At 43.2% G+C, this 19,191-nt stretch overlaps 1 protein-coding gene across 3 annotated transcripts in view; it reads right to left on the reverse strand.

Moving 5' to 3' along the window:
- The window catches only part of SKAP1 (src kinase associated phosphoprotein 1), a 281,157-nt gene extending 266,815 nt beyond the window's left edge, over positions 1-14,342 (reverse strand). The window contains exon 1 of one of the 3 annotated variants that reach the window (XM_058705574.1): positions 14,016-14,342. In XM_058705574.1, coding sequence (XP_058561557.1) covers positions 14,016-14,061 — 46 coding nt within the window. In that variant the 5' untranslated portion in view covers positions 14,062-14,342. The remainder of the gene's footprint in view (positions 1-14,015) is intronic. The other 2 variants (XM_058705572.1, XM_058705573.1) reach the window with 2 other exon arrangements.
- Between the last annotated feature and the right edge of the window lie 4,849 nt (positions 14,343-19,191).

Here is a 19,191-nt window from a genome sequence, read left to right on the forward strand (position 1 = left end):
ATCAACCTTTTACAAACAAGTCTTCTAACATAAACATCACATCCTGCCACAACAGGATGCCTTAGGATCCTGCAATTGCATAACCCAGTGTGGAAAACACCACTGTGTAAGAACACTCTTGAGGCACCTCTGACCCTGCAGCTCTCACTGTGTATAATACTCAACGTTACAGGCTCTGCACATCGTTACCTTCAATTGGTAAGTGAGCAAGACGAACCACATGGTGTAAATGTCTTCACATCAAAGAGAAAAGACAAAATGAGAAACATACCATCAACAATGCCACTTTTTTTCTACACATCTTCATTCTTCAACAAATATTTGTTGAGTGCTTAATACATGCCAAGTGCTGGAAAAAGTGAATTAGATCTAAACTCTATCATAAGAGTATACAGTCTAGCAGAGAATACAGACTTAAATAGGCAATTAGAATAAACTGTGATATGAGTTAATTGTGATAATATGAAAAGGAAGGGAGGCCACAACCCCATGGTAAAGGCACCTCATCTAGAGAGGGCAGTGAGTCAGGGGAGACCTCTTAGGGAACTGATCTTTTATCTGAAATCCCCAAATTAGCAGGCTAAGTATGTATGTTGTGTGTGGGAGAAGGTAGGGAGTTGGTGGAACTAGGAAAAGAATGGCACAAGCATGGGAATATCATGTACGAAGGTCCTGAGGTGACAGATCTCAGTTCAGCTGGAGAGACTGAAAGAGTCTCAACTTAGCAGAAGGTCAGAGGTGAGAGGGACAATGGTGAAAGATTACTCTGGAAGGAAGGCTTATAGTAGCATATGGTATTTCGTACTAAAAGTAATATACAGTGATTTTAAGTCCCATATTTAAAAGGTAAACTCAGCTCTGGCAAAGCTGTATCTGCATTTCATAATTCATAGATGCTCTAAAACAGACTCCCTCAGCTTCTAGGCAGCTTATTTGGACATCTATTCCAGCAAGTCAGAGTAGGAAAAGAAGACAGAAGGATAAGGGAACAGAAGGTATGTGGAACACTGTAGAAGTAATATGATCATCATACCCCTGCAGGATCTAAGGCCAGCTGAAAAGACTCTTGGCAGGATGTGTCCAAGATCACTACGTTTTGTAGACTGGTGCAAGTTTCCGACATTTTCCCAAATACCTGACCTTGTCCATTTACTCTTTCGTTTATTTTGAGGACGATGATATCTTATGGGTCACATTTACTACTAAGATACTTGGGTATTCTTTTTCCTTTTAGGATTTTAAAAAAGTTTATTTATTTATTTTGAGAGAGAGAGAGACAGAGTATCGCAAACAGGTTCTGCACTGTCAGTGAGTGAGGAACCCGATATGGGGCTTGAACCCACGTACCTTGAGATCATGACCTGAGCCGAAATCAAGAGTCAGGCGCTTACCCGAATGAGCCACCTACGTGACCCTGGGTATTCTTTACATTAAATTAAATATCACTACTATTCCTTTAAATTATATATTCCTATTTTACAGAAGAAACCAGCCTGGGTGCTAATCCAGCTTCTACAAAGTCTCATCGACAGCTTCTGGTAGAAAGAAACCAAAATTTCTGATTCCCTATCACAGGTACACTGAAGATATCAGACCGTTAAGATTTCTGCAGTCACTCTTAAATGTCACACTGAAATTCAATCTTTAAAACTTCAGTGTTTGATTTTTCCTACCCCAATCAATAATGGAAGTCTTCAAGGAAATCTTGTCTATTTTCACACCAATTAAATAAAAGTATAATAGAAGGGGATAATTACTTTCAGTTTGTTTAAAACTTGTTTTAAACCTTGCATTACATTTTTATCTGGCAATTAATTGTAATCCTTAAGGCATATATTTTTTGCCTTCTGCTAAGAGGTAAACTTATTGGCAAGGCTACAATCATACCCACCAGCTTTGTTTTGGCTTGCAGGAAGTTGTCAGCATACAACAGAGAAATTATCAGCATGTTCTGGTTGTGGTTTGCTTCAACCTGCTGATTGTTTCTGCCCCATGACCCAAGAATTGTGGTGTTTATATTTTTAATTCTCTTTCTACCTCCTGGAGGGGGGGAAATGACAATACCTGTATACTCACAGCACAGAGAGAACAAAAACCAGAACCTAAAACACAGCGAGTACTTTAGATTAAGTTTTAGCTAGTGGCCAAACTAAAATTCTAGGATTAACACATCTGCAATCTATTTGAGAGTCTAAAAATTTATCGTACAGAAATATTTTCACATGTACACAAAGATGCACAGAGATAGGTTCTCTACAGCACTGTGGAAATATTTTTAAAAATTGGGAAAAACTTAAACATCCATCAATAGAAAAATAGTTACAAATTTTGCAACACCATGCAGCAATTTATATATATGCATGGATAGACAGATTCACATGGAAAAGTATATAATACTACCCTGTCTAAAAAAGATCAAGTAGTCTTATTTCTATGTTGTGTAAATATTCTATAATAAAAATATATCCGTGAGAACTCTCACACACTGCTGGTAGGAGTGTAAAATAAGTATAATTGCTTTGGGAAACTGGAGTTTCTAATAAAATTAAACATATACCTACCCTATGACCCAGTAATTCTACTCCTAAATATTTATCTGAAAGAAGTGAGTGCTTATGTTCACAAAGCAGGTTATATAAGAGTGCTCACAGCAGCTGTATTCACAATAGCCCCAAACTGAACAGCTCAATGTCCATCAGCAGAAAAATGGATAAACAAAATGTGGAATATGGGATACTACTCTGCATAAAGGATAAAACTGATACACAGAACAACAGGGATAAATCACAAAAATACGATGTTGAGGACAGACACAAAAGAGATCATATTGATTCATGAAGTTCCAGAACAACTACAGTAATCCATGATGATAGAGGTCAGAATAGTGGTTACCTCTGGGGAGGGCTACTAACTGGAAAGGAAACTTTTCAGGATGATGGAAATGTTTATATCTTAATCTGGGTGGTAGTCACACAGGTGTTTACATATATTAAAGTCATCGAGTTGTAACACTTAAGATTAGTGCATTTTATGTACATAAATCATACCTTAATGAAAGAAGGAAGGGAGAAAAGGAGGGAGGGAGGAATGGATAGATGGATTGAGGGAGGAAGAGGTTCATACAAAAAGTTATCAGAAAGGAAAAATTATTTAAAATTTTTAAATGTTTATTTATTTTTGAGACAGAGACAGAGTGTGAGCAGAGGAGGGGCAGAGAGGGAGACACAGAATCTGAAGCAGGCTCCAGGCTCTAAGCTGTCACCACAGAGCGCGACGCAAGGCTTGAACCCACAAACCGCGAGATCATGACCTGAGCCAAAGTTGGACACTTAACCAAATGAGCTGCCCAGGAGCCCCGGAAAAATTATTTTAAAGGCAGTGTGATTTTCAGGTTTATTAGACCACAGCTAAGAGATATTTTCTGCATCATCTTGAGCAAAGCAGCCAGATACATGAGGACATACTGTATGATTGAATAAGCAAAGCTGAACTTTGCTGTTAGAAATCAGAGGCGTGCTTGCCTATAGGTGTGGGTAGGTACTAAAGGACACAGAGGGTCTCTGGAAGTTTTGGTAACGTTTTTGCCTTTGTTTTGGGGATGTGTTCTTTTTGTGAAGATTCACTGAGCTGTATATTTATGATTGAGCATTTTTCTGGAAGTATATTGTACCCAATAAAAACATCACAAAATAGGGGGTACTGGGTGGCTCAGCTGGTAAAGCGTCCAACTTCTGCCCAGGTCATGATCTCAGCAGTTCATGAGTTCGAGCCCTGCATTGGGCTCTGTGCTGACAGATCAGAGCCTGGAGCCTGCTTCAGATTCTGTGTCTCCCTCTCCTTCTGCCCCTCCCCTGCTCACACTCTGTCTCTCTCTCTCAAAAAGATGAATAAATAGGGGCGCCTGGGTGGCGCAGTCGGTTAGGCGTCCGACTTCAGCCAGGTCACGATCTCGCGGTCCGTGAGTTCGAGCCCCGCGTCAGGCTCTGGGCTGATGGCTCGGAGCCTGGAGCCTGTTTCCGATTCTGTGTCTCCCTCTCTCTCTGCCCCTGCCCCGTTCATGCTCTGTCTCCCTCTGTCCGAAAAATAAATAAAAAACGTTGAAAAAAAAATTTTTAAAAAAATTAAAAAAAAAATTAAAAAAAAAGATGAATAAATATTAAAAAAACTTTTTAATAAATAAAAAACAACACAAAATAAAACAAACAAAAAGAGGTATTTTCAGTAGCTAAATACCCCAGCATTCTCCATATATTTGATTTATAAGGTACACCACCTTAATTAATTCCAACTCAACTACAATATTGGTTTGCATAAGTAAAAATATGTGTCACAGGACACATTTTAGCAAAGCTCCTACTATGTGAATAAACACCTTATTTCCTTGTATCATACTAACATTAGAATGTCAACAATGTTAGGAGGAGACCCTAGATGAGAATTTAAGTAACCCATAAATGATTTTATCAAACCCATAAGCTTTCAGTAAAGCTCGCTCTCTGGATGTTAAGACCACTTTGTTCCTGAGCCCACATCTGTCCTATCTTCCATGTAAAAGCTGGATAGTAAAATTAAGCAGTGGAACTCAAAGACTCCAAACCTGAAAAGCCATCTGTTAGAATCATCTAACCTATAATGCAGCACTGACAAACCAGAAAAGCAAGCAATGAACTTGGAAACACAGGGGAAATAAATATGAATAAATGTAGCAGAAATTATAGGATTTCTGTAGGGTGTAATGGCTTATGACGTGAAAAAATGAGATCTATGATAGTTATGTCAATATGTTAAGATTCTCAGATGATGGTAAAACTTGAAACTTATTTTTCCAATATTTAAAGTGACTGAAAATTGTTTAAGTATTACAAGTATATAATGAGAAAAAATGTTATTATCTTAATTGGTGGCACCAAAATTCCTCTTAGAGAGACAACTGTCACCGTTTGGAAAAGTAACTTGTTTCTCTGTGTGGGTGTTGGGGGGGGAGCCTAAAAAATTCAACAGACAGCTAAACTATCTTTTCAGTTGGCCAGGGAAATAGAGTTGTTGTTGTTGTCTTTTTCTTTTTTCTTTTTGGTTTTGTTCCAGATAGGATAAAGGGAGAAAGTGCCTATGAGAAAGCATAGGCTGAGAACTACATCAGGTGAAGGGTCAGAGGGCACTCTCTGATGACTGGGGTGGCAAAGATTTAGGAATAGGGATGCTTAATATTCAAATTGAAATAATTTGCATTACTGCTATGTAAACCCCTCATCCCTCTTCTTGTTCCCCCTAAAATTCCAGTGATGTCTTCTACAATTGCAGGGGCTTCACATGAGTAGGCTTTTGTGGAAACTGAGGAAAAGGGTCTATCTAGGCCAGGGTTTCTCAATCTTGCACTACTGACATTTGGGGTTGTATGATTCTTTGCTTGTGGGGGCTGTCCTATGCATTGTAGGAAGTTTAGCATCAGGCCTGGCCTCTACCCACTAGATTCCATAGCACCTCCCCAGTTGCAACAACAAAAAACGTGTCCATGTGTTGCCAAAAGTCCCCTGAGAAACAAAATCATCCGATTTGGAAACCAAAAGTTTACGCCTACCTGACTCAGGGCAGCTAAGAGCCTGGAAGGAAAAGTACCCTGAGAATGCATGCTCCTTGAGAATTATTAGGATTTTGAGGAGACGTCTGGGCTTCCACAGGGAATAGATCATGCCTAGAGTTCAAAAGGTCGGGGCAGCCCACCCAACACCTAGGGTATACCCACAATGAAGCTCAAATATTTCTACCTATTAAAAAAATGTTTTTTAAAAAAACAAAAAGGAAGAAGAGGAAGAGTAAACTTTCTTTTTTTTCTACTGAGAAGTAATGCAAAAGTACTATTTCACAAACACAAACACACACACACACAGCATTCTACAACAAGGTAAGGAGCCCATATTTTTCCTAAGTTAACAATGAAGCTAATATCTCTCCTTCTTCCATAAATTTTCTCATAGAATGATCACTGGACTCTAATCTAAGGAAGGATAGAAATGGAGGAGACTCGGAAAGAAAGCCTACAAACTTCCCCTAATTTAGAGAGGCAAGGGTGAATCACCGACATAGGTAAAAGGCCACACCTCAGAGCTTTCCTATAAAGAGGCAAAAGCAAACAAAACAAAACAAACTAAACCAAAAAAATCAATAAGACTTTCTCTAAGAAAATAATTTTTTAAAAATTTACCAAATATTTATATGATGTTTAGTCCACGCCAGACACTATTGTAAGTTCTTTTCAAATATTCGTTCCTTTGTTCCCCATATAAATTCTATGAGATAGGTACTATTATGATTCCCATTTTACAGATGAGCAAACTGAGACCCAAAGTCAACCAGGTAGTAAGAAAGTGGCAGTCAGGATTTGAATTTAGGCAAACTAAACACACACACACACACACACACACACACACACACACACACACAAAACCATACAGGACCTGTGAGAAAACACTCAAATTCAAAGAGAAAAGATCATCTTGAAAAACTAGAAAAAAATGCCTTCCTCTGAAGTAGATTTATTATTTAAAAAAAAATTTTAATGTGTCTTTATTTTTGAGAGATATAGAGAGACAGAGCATGATCAGAGAAGGGGCAGAGAGAGAGGGAGACACAGAATCAGAAGCAGGCTCCAGGCTCTGAGCTGTCAGCACAGAGCCTGACATGGTGTTCAAACTCACAGACTGTGAGATCATGACTTGAGCCAAAGTTGGATGCTTAACTGACTAAGTCACCCAGGGGCCCCAAGTAGATTTATTATTAAAGAACAGATGTATAGAAAATTTCTAATTTGTATTCTCAAAAACATACAAAAAGTCAGATCTATAAGCCAGAGCTTTGCAGATGTAATGACAAGGAAACAATGAATGATAAGGAAAAAATACATGGAAATTTTTTTTTAAATTGAATGCTGAATTTAAAATCATGATGAAGTCAGTGACAGATAGAACAATAAAAAAGGTGAATTGGAGACAGTAGTTTAAGGTTTAATATATATCTTAACGTATACTCCAATGTGACAAAATAAAGCAAATGGAGCAGAAGTAGTGATAATAGAAAACTTCCCCAAGTTAAAGACCTGAGTCTACAGGTCAAAATGGTTCATTACAAACTGAGAAAAATTATTTTAAAAATCTAAAACTTTGACACTATCTAGTGACATTTCTGAGAGCAAAGAAAAACATCCTATAAACATCTAGGCAGAGGGTGGGAGAAATGGGCTACAAAAGAAATACATCAGGCTGGCATCAGACTTCTCCTCCACAAAACTGAAGGCCAGAAGATAATGGGATACTTCTAGAGAGTGAATTAGTAGGAAGGGGAAGAAATGGGCAGAGTGCAAGTCTAGAACTTTCTGTACACACGTAAGTTTAAAATTGTTTAATGTTTTTTTTTTTAATGTTTATTTATTTTTGAAGAAGAGAGACAGAACGCAAGTGAGGGAGGGGCAGAGAGAGAGGGAGACACAGAATTCGAGGCAGGCTCCAGGCTCTGAGCTGTCAGCACAAAGCCTGACGCGGGACTCCAACTCACAAACCACGAGATCATGACCTGAGCCGAAGTCGGATGCTTAACCGACTGAGCCACCCAGGCGCCCCTACACACCTAAGTTTATATGAAACTAGATAGACACATTCTTGGACATGCAGGGGATAAGGAAGTGTAGTATCAAAGAACCCTTCTTGAGGGGTGCCTGGGTGGCTCAGTCAGCTCAGTCTTACCTCGGCTCAGATTGTGATCTCACTGCTCATGGGTCCAAGCCCCACATCGGGCTCTGTGCTGACAGCTCAGAGCCTGGAGCTTACCTCAAATTCTGTGTCTCCCTCTTTCTCTGCCCCTCCCTCGCTTGCATTCTGTCTCTCTTCTTCTTCAAAAAAATAAACATTAAAAAAAGATTTTTTTTAAAGGAACCCTTCTTGAGAAATTCACCCAGTATTATATTCTAGATCATCATCTACTAGGGCCTTATGCACTGTCCAATCCAGTAGCCAGCATGGCTACTGAGCAGCTGAAATGTAGCTAGCGCAATTGAGGAACCGAAATTTTTAACTTAATTTAAACGTAAATAGCCACCTATGGCTAGTGGCCACCATATTAGCCCAGTCTAAATATCTAAGAGATAAAATTAAAAGTTCAAGAATGAAAAGCCATGGTACAAAAAGTAAGCAATGAGCAAATCAAAGGGACAAAACAGTATTATATCTATGGCTTAAAAATATTATGCAAATGTCAGAAAATAATTATTGTAATATACATAATAAAATATTAACAATTCTGAGTCTAAAATCTCAGATTATATCAGGAATTTCACATTTCACCTGAGAGGAAAGAGCCAAAAGATACTGTTTCATTCTTAGTGTTGCTAAATCAAAAGGACATGGTGCTTTTTTTTAAGCCATAAGAGAAAAAATATCAGTGGAATAACACCTGAATATATAACTTCTAGATCACTGGCAAGAAAAAAATAATTTTAATGATCTGAGAAAATTCTCAAGAGACCTTAGGAATTGAAAGACTGTAAGTGGGGGGGCGCCTGGGTGGCTCAGTCGGTTAAGCGGCCGACTTCAGCTCGGGTCATGATCTCGCGGTCTGTGAGTTCAAGCCCCGCGTCGGGCTCTGTGCTGACAGCTCGGAGCCTGGAGCCTGTTTCGGATTCTGTGTGGCCCTCTCTCTGACCCTCCCCCGTTCATGCTCTGTCTCTCTCTGTCTCAAAAATAAAGAAACGTTAAAAAAAGAAACACTGTAAGTGGAAAGATCACTATATAAAACTATCCACACACTACGTCCCAACTTTTAAAGTATGTACATACAATAAAAGCTGACAGAAATACATGGAACTTTAACAATTGTTGACCATGGGTGACTGTGTATCATTGTGCGTGTTCTAAATTTTCTACAATGAGCATTATTACCTTTATAATCAGAGAAAATTTTAACATGGAAAAAGAAGAATGGTTAGATCTCACCTGCCGGTAGTCTCTCCTATCTAGAAGACAACCCGGTATCACAAATTAAGCAAAAAAGACTCTTGAGCAGCCAAATGCATGTCACAAAGTCTACACCTAAAGATTTGGGTACTGTGTTCATCTAAAGAGCCCTTCATACCTTCTTTTACACATCTCAATCCCAACAAGCTTGATTCCCTCATATTCCAGTAGCAGTATGGCTCCAGACACACTGAGAGCAATGTAGAGTGATAGACCCGACCTTGCAGTAGGAAAAAAGTGACAAAAATAAAAATAGAAAACAGATGTTGACCTTCACAAGGCAGTCTGGGGGCAATTGGGACAGAAACAGCCCTAAACAACTCAATATGTTTCCACAAAGTTTGATAACCTATATTCACTGTAACAACTCTTGAGTTACAGATTGGCTAGTTGAGGAAGTGAGAAAGTGAGGAAGTGAGAAAAATTCCAAATACGTTTTAGAAAAAGATGAATCACAAATTTTATGATAAAAAGTTAGAGTGCTTCATTAAAGAGAATCAAACTATCAAGAGTAACTCACTCTTACCAGTTCCACAGAGTTGGAATTTTACTGTACTGAAAAGAATTTTAGGGTTGGTTGCATCGACCAAAACAAATCTGGAGAACAATCTAGAAGGAAATGATTAATTACTATTTCTTTCCAAGGAAGTTTAAAAATTAGTAACCATAGGCATATCAGAATTAGTGTTCACACAGCAGTTGCTACTAAATGCAGCTGGGGGGCGCCTGGGTGGCGCAGTCGGTTAAGCGTCCGACTTCAGCCAGGTCACGATCTCGCGGTCCGTGAGTTCGAGCCCCGCGTCAGGCTCTGGGCTGACGGCTCGGAGCCTGGGGCCTGTTTCCGATTCTGTGTCTCCCTCTCTCTCTGCCCCTCCCCTGTTCATGCTCTGTCTCTCTCTGTCCCAAAAATAAATAAAAAAAATAAAAATAAAAAAATAAATGCAGCTGGGATGTGGATGTTGTTTTGGCTTTACTCCACACTCCCAGCAGGATCTAGGTACCTTGTAGGTGGTTGGCACCTATTAGCTCTTAGGGTAAAATCAGTAGGTCCCATTCCATCACACACGGCACATTTTGAACTGAAGAAATAAATATATATTCAACCTCCTTCATACTTGCCTCTTGTGCTTCTTACTTCAAAAGCAGGGATAGAAAGACAAGGAAGAAACTGATTATGTTTATATCTATGGAGCAAAGATTATGCAAACTGCCAGCACACCATTGTTTTTGTTTTCAGTATGGTTATCACAAAACAAAAACAAAAAGATAGCTTCTACATCTCAAGCCTGATTATTTGAAAATAGACCTGAATATTTCCTCCTCTTTCAATAAGGCAGTAAACAAACACTTTTCATTTTACTTATCTGTAAGGTACTTATTTGCTGATATGGACTAGTTACAATTTCTATAAGAGAGCTTGACAGAGTCTGAGGAGGCTATTTCCTGAATTACTCTAAAAGTACTCTCGCTGCTTTAACATTTGCCAAAACTCCAAGAGAGCATTAAAAAAAAAAAAATCCCCACCCTCCACACACCCCCAGAGCTAACAAGAGAAAAACATAATCATAACCTCAGTTAATGGTCCTTTAGCACTCTGACCACTCTGACATCTGCAAGCTTCTTTTTGTCTTTTGTTTGTCCCTTTTTCTTTTAAAGAACACTACTGGGGCGCCTGGGTGGCTCAGTCGGTTGAGCTTCCACCTTTGGCTCAGGTCATGTCACGGTTCATGAGTTTGAGCCCCGTGTCGGGCTCTGTGCTGACAGCTCGGAGCCTGGAGCCTGCTTCGAATTCTGTGTCTCCCTCTCTCTCTGACCTTCCCCCGTTCATGCTCTGTCTGTCTCTGTCTCAAAAATAAATAAATGTTAAAAAAAAATGAAAGAACGCTACTGATTGTTTATCTGATTAACAAAAGTTAATACATGGTCATTGTCACAATTCCAACAACATGAAGGTGTATGAAATAAAAGTAATGATCTCTGTCTCCCCCACCTTCTTATTCCCCTCCCAAAGAAACCAATGCTAACAGCTAGGTGTATATTCTTACTTCTTCCTAGGCTTACAAAATAATACATAATATATGGGAGGGAGGGCATGGCTCACCTTTTTGTTCTCAAACAAAAACAGATCATATATGTTATTGTGCACCTTGCTTTTAGTCTTAAACCTATGGACATTTTCCAAGCCAATATATACAGATACAGTACATTCTTTTTAATGGCTGCAAAATATTCCATAAAATGGATAATTCATTCATACCATCGCCCCACCTTTCCCAACTCATGGACATTCGAGATGGATCTTTGTACGCATACCTCCTGTCCTTTAATTTCAGTAATACAGATTCCCAGAAGTTGAGTTTTTGGGTCAAATGAAACATTTCCAAATGTTTAAAATTTTATCCTTAAACAAAATTAATTGTAGACCTTCAGCATTTCTGTTCCCTTTTTCCTTATGCAAAATTTTGGCATAAACCTTTCATAATGCTTTGCATATTTTATTTTTAAAAGCACACACATTATGTCAAAAAATGCCCCTGTCATTTATGCTCGTGTAGTTATAAATAAATAAATGCTTAAGTTATGGCTGTGATGGCCAGCATTAAATCACCGTGCAAATGCTTATGCCTTGGTTTATGAAAGTAGTAATTCATTGTGGAAACCCCACCACCACAGCCATGTGGCAGCACTAAAGTGGCAGCTCTCTCACCCTGTGACTCTCTCCACTGAGTGACAATATAGAGATCAGGACCTACATATTTTCTAATTGTCAACAGTTAACCTTAAAAAGTGTGTGTGGGAGGGGCCAGAGAAGGGGGGAGACAAGTACACAGTAACAGACGATAAATTGATAGCCATTATGGGTTTCTAATATCCACAAATTATTTGTAGTACAATGAATAATTCTACTGGTCTACAGCAGAGACTGTATTCCATAAAAAACAAAATCGAAAATAAAATAAAATAAAATAAAATAAAATATTACCAAAAAATCTATAACCAATATGTTGCTATGATTACATGAACCTTTCAAAAACATAGTCTTCAAACATTTTTCAATAGAATTATTGGTTGGTTGGAATCCCACTTTTATCTTTTTTCCCCTCTAGCTCAGATTCAGATTCCAATTGCAAACTTAAAAAAAAAGGCCGTCAAGAAATACATTAACCAACAAAGCTCCTTAAAATTTAATCTCAGACTCCTCTGTATATTCTAAAGATGCAAGCACCAACAGACATTGTTAAGACACAGCAAGTTTGATACAGAAGTATGTGACATGCAATTAATCTCCATTCATACCCTGCTCTACTTGTCAGCAAACAAAGGTTCTGCTTTAGAAGGAGATCTGAAGACTTCAATTAAAAACAGTCAGCTAACAAGAAAATAATCTAAGCTAAAGGAAGGTGGCAGGTGCAGAAATGAGTTGTTTACCAAAGTGTCAGTTTTGAACAATAAAGAACTGCACATCAAAAATGTTGAAGGAGTGGATTTCACTGCAAGCCTCTGAAAATAAAAAGGAATTTTCTACGAAGGCTGCACACAGAACGGAAGTATAGTTTAATGAGCTCGTAAAATAGGTTTTCTCTCATCAAATGACAGAAACCAATAAAAAGAATCACTTTATATTTTTTAATGCAAGGGCAGAATTAAACTTTTCGCCACAGTTCCTTGTCTCCCAGGAACCACACTCACAGCCTCTCTTCATACTTAACATCGAATATTCAACCAACAACAGAGGGAAAGGCTGGATTGTTTCTTCTCAGACACCCAGATGATGCTATTTTAGCCTATAAATACTTTTTTACTCTGAAAGTTTAGATTTACTCAGGTCATAAGTAAAGTGGATTTTGGAAGCTTCACCTTAAAAGAAATACCTAGTTGACAGGTTTTACATAGAAGCAATCCAGAATGGAAACAGTGCTACAAACAGAGACCAAAAGGACTGCCAAATATTTGATTAGGAGGCATTTATACCAAGATAACAAGGTAATGGAGATATAAAACCAATTAAATTGAGAGAAACTGGAAAAAAAAAAAAAATACTCCTTGCCAAAAGTCTGACCTGCCCAAAGCAGGCCATCTGTTAAATATGTGTCAAAAATGTCACTCGGATGCCAAAAGGCTTAATTCCGAGTAGTTTCCTCCTGGGGCCCTTATGCAAGCACAGATTCCAGGCCTCTGTCCTTCCAGGAAGGTCAGTTACAGGGAAGCAAGTTTCTTGCACGAGAAAAAGTGTGAATGGAGCAGGTGATATTTCGAGTGTTAAGAAGGATGTGTCGAGTGTTGCTGAGTATGACCTTAACTCTTAAAAGGACTGCTTAGGAACGATAGTTTGAAGGTACACACCCTAGGATGGGGCATTTCTAGAAAAGTTAGAAATGTAATACTGCTTGTCAGCCTGCCCTGGGTGGGCAGCAAGACCTGCCCCCCGCCCCAACCCCCCCCCCCCCCACCCCGAAGTCTGCAGGCTGGCAGAGGGAGGCACGGGCTTTGGGCGCCAGCAAAACTCCCATCAACCCCCAGGCCTTGGCCGACAGCATCCCACGAGCCCCTCGCACCCCCCTGAGAGCCTCGGGGAGCTCTGAGCAGGAGGGAGAGGGACTTCGGGGCTGGGGAGGGAGGAAGAAGGCAAAGCCCACAGGCGCGGTGGTGGGGGGCTGTCCCCAGGAGACCGGGAACGTGAGGAGCGCCCCTGAGGACCTGGCTGGAAGGTGGTTCGGAGGCCTGGGAGGTTACCTGGAGGAGTGGAGACGCCTCGAGGAAAAAGAAAATGTGGAACTGAGCGGGGCGAATGGGACCCTGAGCGGGCAGAATGAAAATGTGGCTCTGCAGAGTTGAGGGTTCTAGAAGCCTTGAGGCTCTAGAAGGTGGAGGGTGATGGAGCTGCAAAGAGAGGCCGGCCTTGGAAGCCTCTGGCGTCCCGGGTGGGGGCCTCCAGCTCCGCACCAGAGGGACTCCCCGGGGGAGGGGTGGGGGAACGGCAGGAGGGGGCCTGGGGCTGGGCCAGGGCGTTACCTTCCATGAGCCAACGGATCTCCTCGGGGAGGGCGACGGCCTGCATTTGGCCGGGCGGTGAGGAGGCCGGAGTGTGAGGCGGGAGAGGGGCCGTGAAGGCCTGATGCCAAGGCGGGCGGGCTGGCGGGCGGCGGTCGCCGGGCGGAGGCACCTGTACCTCTGTCTCCGCCGCCGCCTCCCGGCCTGGCCGCAGGGCGGGGCCGCGGGCCCGGGGCGCGCTCAGGAAGTGGCGCGCGCGGCGGGCGGGGGGCGCGCCCCGGGCGGTGGGGGCGGGGGGGGGGGGGCGGACACCTGTGCGTGGGTGCACGCGCCACTCCCCGGGGCGCCCTCAGGTGGAAGACCTGGGGGCCGGGGGGCCGCCGCACAGGCAAAGCCCCACCAGCACAAAAGACTCAACCCAAAGGAACCTGGTCTCCTGGGAGACTTTCTATCCTCAGCCCTGGACAGTTGACCTCAAGGGACAGGCTTAAAAGCCACGGTGGTGCCCGAAACGGGGCGCGGAGAGGCAGAATCCCAGGAGAGCCGTCCCCTCCCAGCCCAGCAGCAGCAAGCAATTCCCGATCCAGCTCGCACTTCCACGCCCAGGAAACCAGGGCAGAACGTTCACTATCTCAGGCAAACCGGATGTCTAAAGGGAATGGCCGTAGGTCCCAATAAATAATGCAAAGCCACCAACATTTAGGAGAAGCAGAGGCAGGGCTGCAGCAGATACAGGGAGCCCGTGTCCCTTCCTCCCTGAGGCTAAAAGGATGCGAGGAAGGGGAGGGGTAATCTGGAGAGAAGGGTGAGGGAGAGGGGAACCAAGCCTTTTCCCTCTAAGGGAGGGGGGGGAGTGAAAGACCACAGAAAACGTGTTCTCCTCCCCTCATCCGAAGTACAGTGGGGGTCAGTGTCCTGGTTGTGACACGGTTCTGTAATATTGCAAGATGTTACCATTGAGGGAAACAGGGTAAGGGGTAGACAGGATCACTCTATCATCTCTTTGAACTTTTGTGAGTCTCAGCGATCGCAGAATAGTTTTGTGGGGGTTTTAAAGCACAATACCCCCCAAACCAAGAGCACACTGTATACACTGTATGTTAGCTAACTTGACGATAAATTATATATTAAAAAAATAAAGTACGATAAACCCAGTGCCATGAAGGTAGAAAGTGCCATGAGCGGTAAAAGGAGGAAGACTAATATATATATAAAAAAAAAAAAAAAGAGGGAAGTGTGGGTGCATGTGTGTTTAATGGTGCATGTGGCATTCGAGATGGGCTCTGAACAGACCTGACTTTGAAGGGGCAGGAGGGCTTTCCAGGTGGAAAGACCAGAGTAAACAAAGACGGAAAAACCTTTTGTTTGAGGAACAGCTAATACCCCTTTTACCAGACAGTGTAGGGAAATTGTGGTTGTCGAGAAAACTTGAAGTTTTATTGTGAAGGGACTTGAAAGTCAGAATGAGGATTTTGAACTCAGCTGAGTGTGCACTTGGGAGACATTGACAAATTCTGAGCTGGTGAGCAACCTACCTGTGTAGTGTATGATCTTACACATCTCACTTTACCTCTACCGTTTTCCTTCTTTCTAAAACATGAAGTCTCTAGTCTCAAGACTCTGCCTACAGAACGTGTGGGGAGGATTGGGAGCAGTAAGGGAGAGGACACGGGGAAGATGGGTGAAGTGGTTTTGACAGCCTCAGGGGACATAATGACAGAATTGTGAATAGGGGGACGGGAGCCACAAGGAGAAACTGTCCAGAAGGATGTGGGGTGGCACTGCCTGGCATAGTTTCCCAAGGTTGGGGGCTAGATCCTTTTTTTTTTTTTTTTAAATTTTTTTTCAACGTTTTTTATTTATTTTTGGGACAGAGAGAGACAGAGCATGAACGGGGGAGGGGCAGAGAGAGAGGGAGACACAGAATCGGAAACAGGCTCCAGGCTCCGAGCCATCAGCCCAGAGCCCGACGCGGGGCTTGAACTCACGGACCGCGAGATCGTGACCTGGCTGAAGTGGGACGCTCAACCGACTGCGCCACCCAGGCGCCCCGGGGGCTAGATCCTTTAAGGAGTGCAGTGGCTTCCAGCCATCTTTACGCGTCCACATCGGGCAATCTGAAGAGGAATGGTTTGGGGATCACATGACCCACCCACAAGTTGCAGCAAACTGGACTGGGGTTGGGGGGACACGGGCTGGCAAGTCTCTGGGGACTCTAGCTCCCGCTGCTCTTCCTTCTCGCTCTGGAAAAGTTAACCACAAGCAGGCCGCCTCCTCCAGGCTCTGGAGCAAATACCAGGTCCCTGTTCAGGCATTTTTATCATACTGCTGCTTCTATAAAATTGTAGCTGCTCTGGAATCATTTTTGAGTACTTATGACGTGTTAAAAGGCAAGGGAGGATATATGGGAACTCTCAGTAGTATCACCATAATTTTTCTCTAAATCTGAAACCGTTCTATAAAAAAAAAAAAGGCAAGGGAAAACAAAGTCCCTCCTGTATGTAACCCCAGCACTTTGCCTTGCTTTCCCTCTCGGCAGTGGGAGGAAATCTGACAACCTTTCCCACTTCTTCAAGGATATTTGTAAATGCTAATATAGGCTACAAGCTAATGAGTCATTTGGGGAAGAGCAATGAACCCAGGTAATCTTACGACCTCCCAGGCCTTCACTGCCTGGCTTACTTCTACCAAAGGAAGCAGCAGAAACTCGAGGCATAGGTATTCTACATCCATTCTGGGTCTTAGAGAGACAGGGGGAGAGGGAGGTGCAGAGTTGGGTAGGGTGCGGTGGGTGACTGGCAGATTGCAATACGGCATTGTCATGTTGCATCAAGGTTCCTCATTGCAGACAGAAACCTGCCTCCACACATGAGCGCGGCCCCTCCTTAATCATCTGAGGACCCTGGTTCAGCAGTCAGCCTCACTCCTAATGACATTCTGTTAAATGGACAAATTCCTTTGAAGCCTTGTCCTTCTTTGAAATCCAATTTCGCAAGAAGCCAGATCTGATTGGGGGTAGCCATGGAAACCACACCGAGGAGTCTTTGAGAAGGTGGAGAGAGGCAAGGCAAACCGTGATAGTCAAGAGTCCTTTACTGCTCTGTCGGAAATATCAAAGGGATCTGGAGAGGTTGGCAGCCGGCGAGTCCCTGCCCGGGGCCTGTTCTGTGTGGCTGGGTACCATGTGGCTGTCCTGGAAGTAAGCAGCCAGCTGTCTCCTCACACAGGCAGGGGGATGGAGCAGAATACACAAACCCCAGATCTGTCGGCCTCCCTCTTCTTCCCCTCCCCCAGCCCCAATTCCAGCAAGATCTTAGCATCCCCTTCGAAGCTGCCTGCCCCTTAAAGGCAAACAACAAAAGAATGACAAGGTCAAAATACAAGGCCCCAACAGATAAGAGGTCCTTTGGAGCAGAGGCCACGAAATTAATCTGAAATTCCTTGTAATTAGATAAGATAAGGCTATCTAAAGAGATGCATAGCAGCCAGGAATGGAGTCCAGCCGCACAACATGCAGAGAATATACCTCCTGGTCCACTGGGGCCCCTCACACACTGTCAGCAGACAGAAGACACACAAAACAGGGCCCATGCCAGCCTCTGGGCTGCTCGGAGATGCCGTCTACGTGTTCTCATGCCAGGTGGGCACTCACTAAATATGCATCCATGGGGTGTCCAGGGGACTCAATCGGGAAGAAACAAAAGCATCTGGCACCCAGAATGGCATGGGGTGGGAACAACTACAAGCAAAGCAGGAGCCGGCTGTCATCGCGCCACCCTGGCTGAAATGGGTCTGGAGAGGAGGCTGGGGAGGGCAGGCTTTTGGACTTTATTCTGAGCTGGTTATTGATCCCTGGATGCTGGGTCACGACACACGGCCGAGCTGACGTCTGCCCTGTGGATGCACGGCTGCCGCATCTCAGCCCCTCGGTCCCAACCCCATCAACCGGGTTTATTGACTCTTTTATTGACGATGCTGGGGCCTAATGAGGACAAGAGCTGCACACTTCATTAAGGGCTGTGGAAGGAGAGATGATGCATCCTGCCCAGTGCCAAGAAGCAGTCTCACCACGTGCTTTGCAAGGCCCCGGACACCCAGCCTCCTGCCACCCCTAAGGTAGAGGAGCCGGACACGAGGTGTTCACTTGGGCTCATCACTTCAGCGGCCTTAAAATGCAAGGTGTCTACCACTTGCCAGGAGCCATGCTCTTAGTAATTAGCTAACCTCGCGACTTAGGAAGGACCTACGCCCACACTCACCCAAAAGCACTTTGATGGTCTCCCTTGCCAGTTCACACTCCTAGATTCTCTGCACCCACACATACGATAAAATAAGCAGATTCTCATGTCATATCAGGGAACATTCTCAAAGCAGGTTCTCAATGATGTGCAGGCTCAGAACAGAACACGGGACTATTAAAACTCAAAAGGATCTTCAAGTGATCAAATTCAAGATGAGGAACAGACCCAGCGCTCTGCCCATGGCCACTCAGCTCACTAGGGGCTGCGCTGGCATTAGAATCCTGGTTCTTTAGCACTGACCCAAAGCTCTTGTAGACTGAACTCCTGAGATGAATAATTACAGCCAGAGATCACAGACACACTTGTCTGGGAAGCCATGGTTGTTGGGCTCCCTCCATCTAAATAGTAACAGTTCTTTCTTTGTTCTTTATCTTATCTTTCTATCACTCCCCCCTCTTATTATTTTTTTGCCCTATTCCCCAGTCCCCCCCGCCCTTTTTTTTTGGTGTCTTCTTGGCCTATCCCTTAGACCATATTAGACATCCCCCGTGGGCACTGCTGAGCCCAGCAGAAACCCTAAAGACCAAAGAGGTTGCTGACTCTGACATTCTCTGTCTTTGATTGGCTCTCTTGGGAATCCGAAGTGGAGGGGGGCACAGAGAATGTGTCAGCTGTAGCCAGATGAGGCTGTGTACTCTCTGAGTGAGATGTGCAGGCAATCTACGGGGTTAGTCTGCATGGGAGGCAGGTGGGGTTCGCAGACATGATAACTTTGGGAAATTATACAGAAGGAGTAACCATTTCTTTGGGGGTGATTAAGGAGATTGAAGGTAAACAGCAGAGGGATAGCAATTTTTTTGAATTTTTTTAATGTTTATTTATTTTTGAGACAGAGACAGAGCATGAACAGGGGAGGGGCAGAGAGAGAGAGGGAGACACAGAATCTGAAACAGGCT

Source organism: Neofelis nebulosa, chromosome 16, assembly GCF_028018385.1.
Source record: "Neofelis nebulosa isolate mNeoNeb1 chromosome 16, mNeoNeb1.pri, whole genome shotgun sequence".
NCBI lineage: Eukaryota > Metazoa > Chordata > Mammalia > Carnivora > Felidae > Neofelis > Neofelis nebulosa.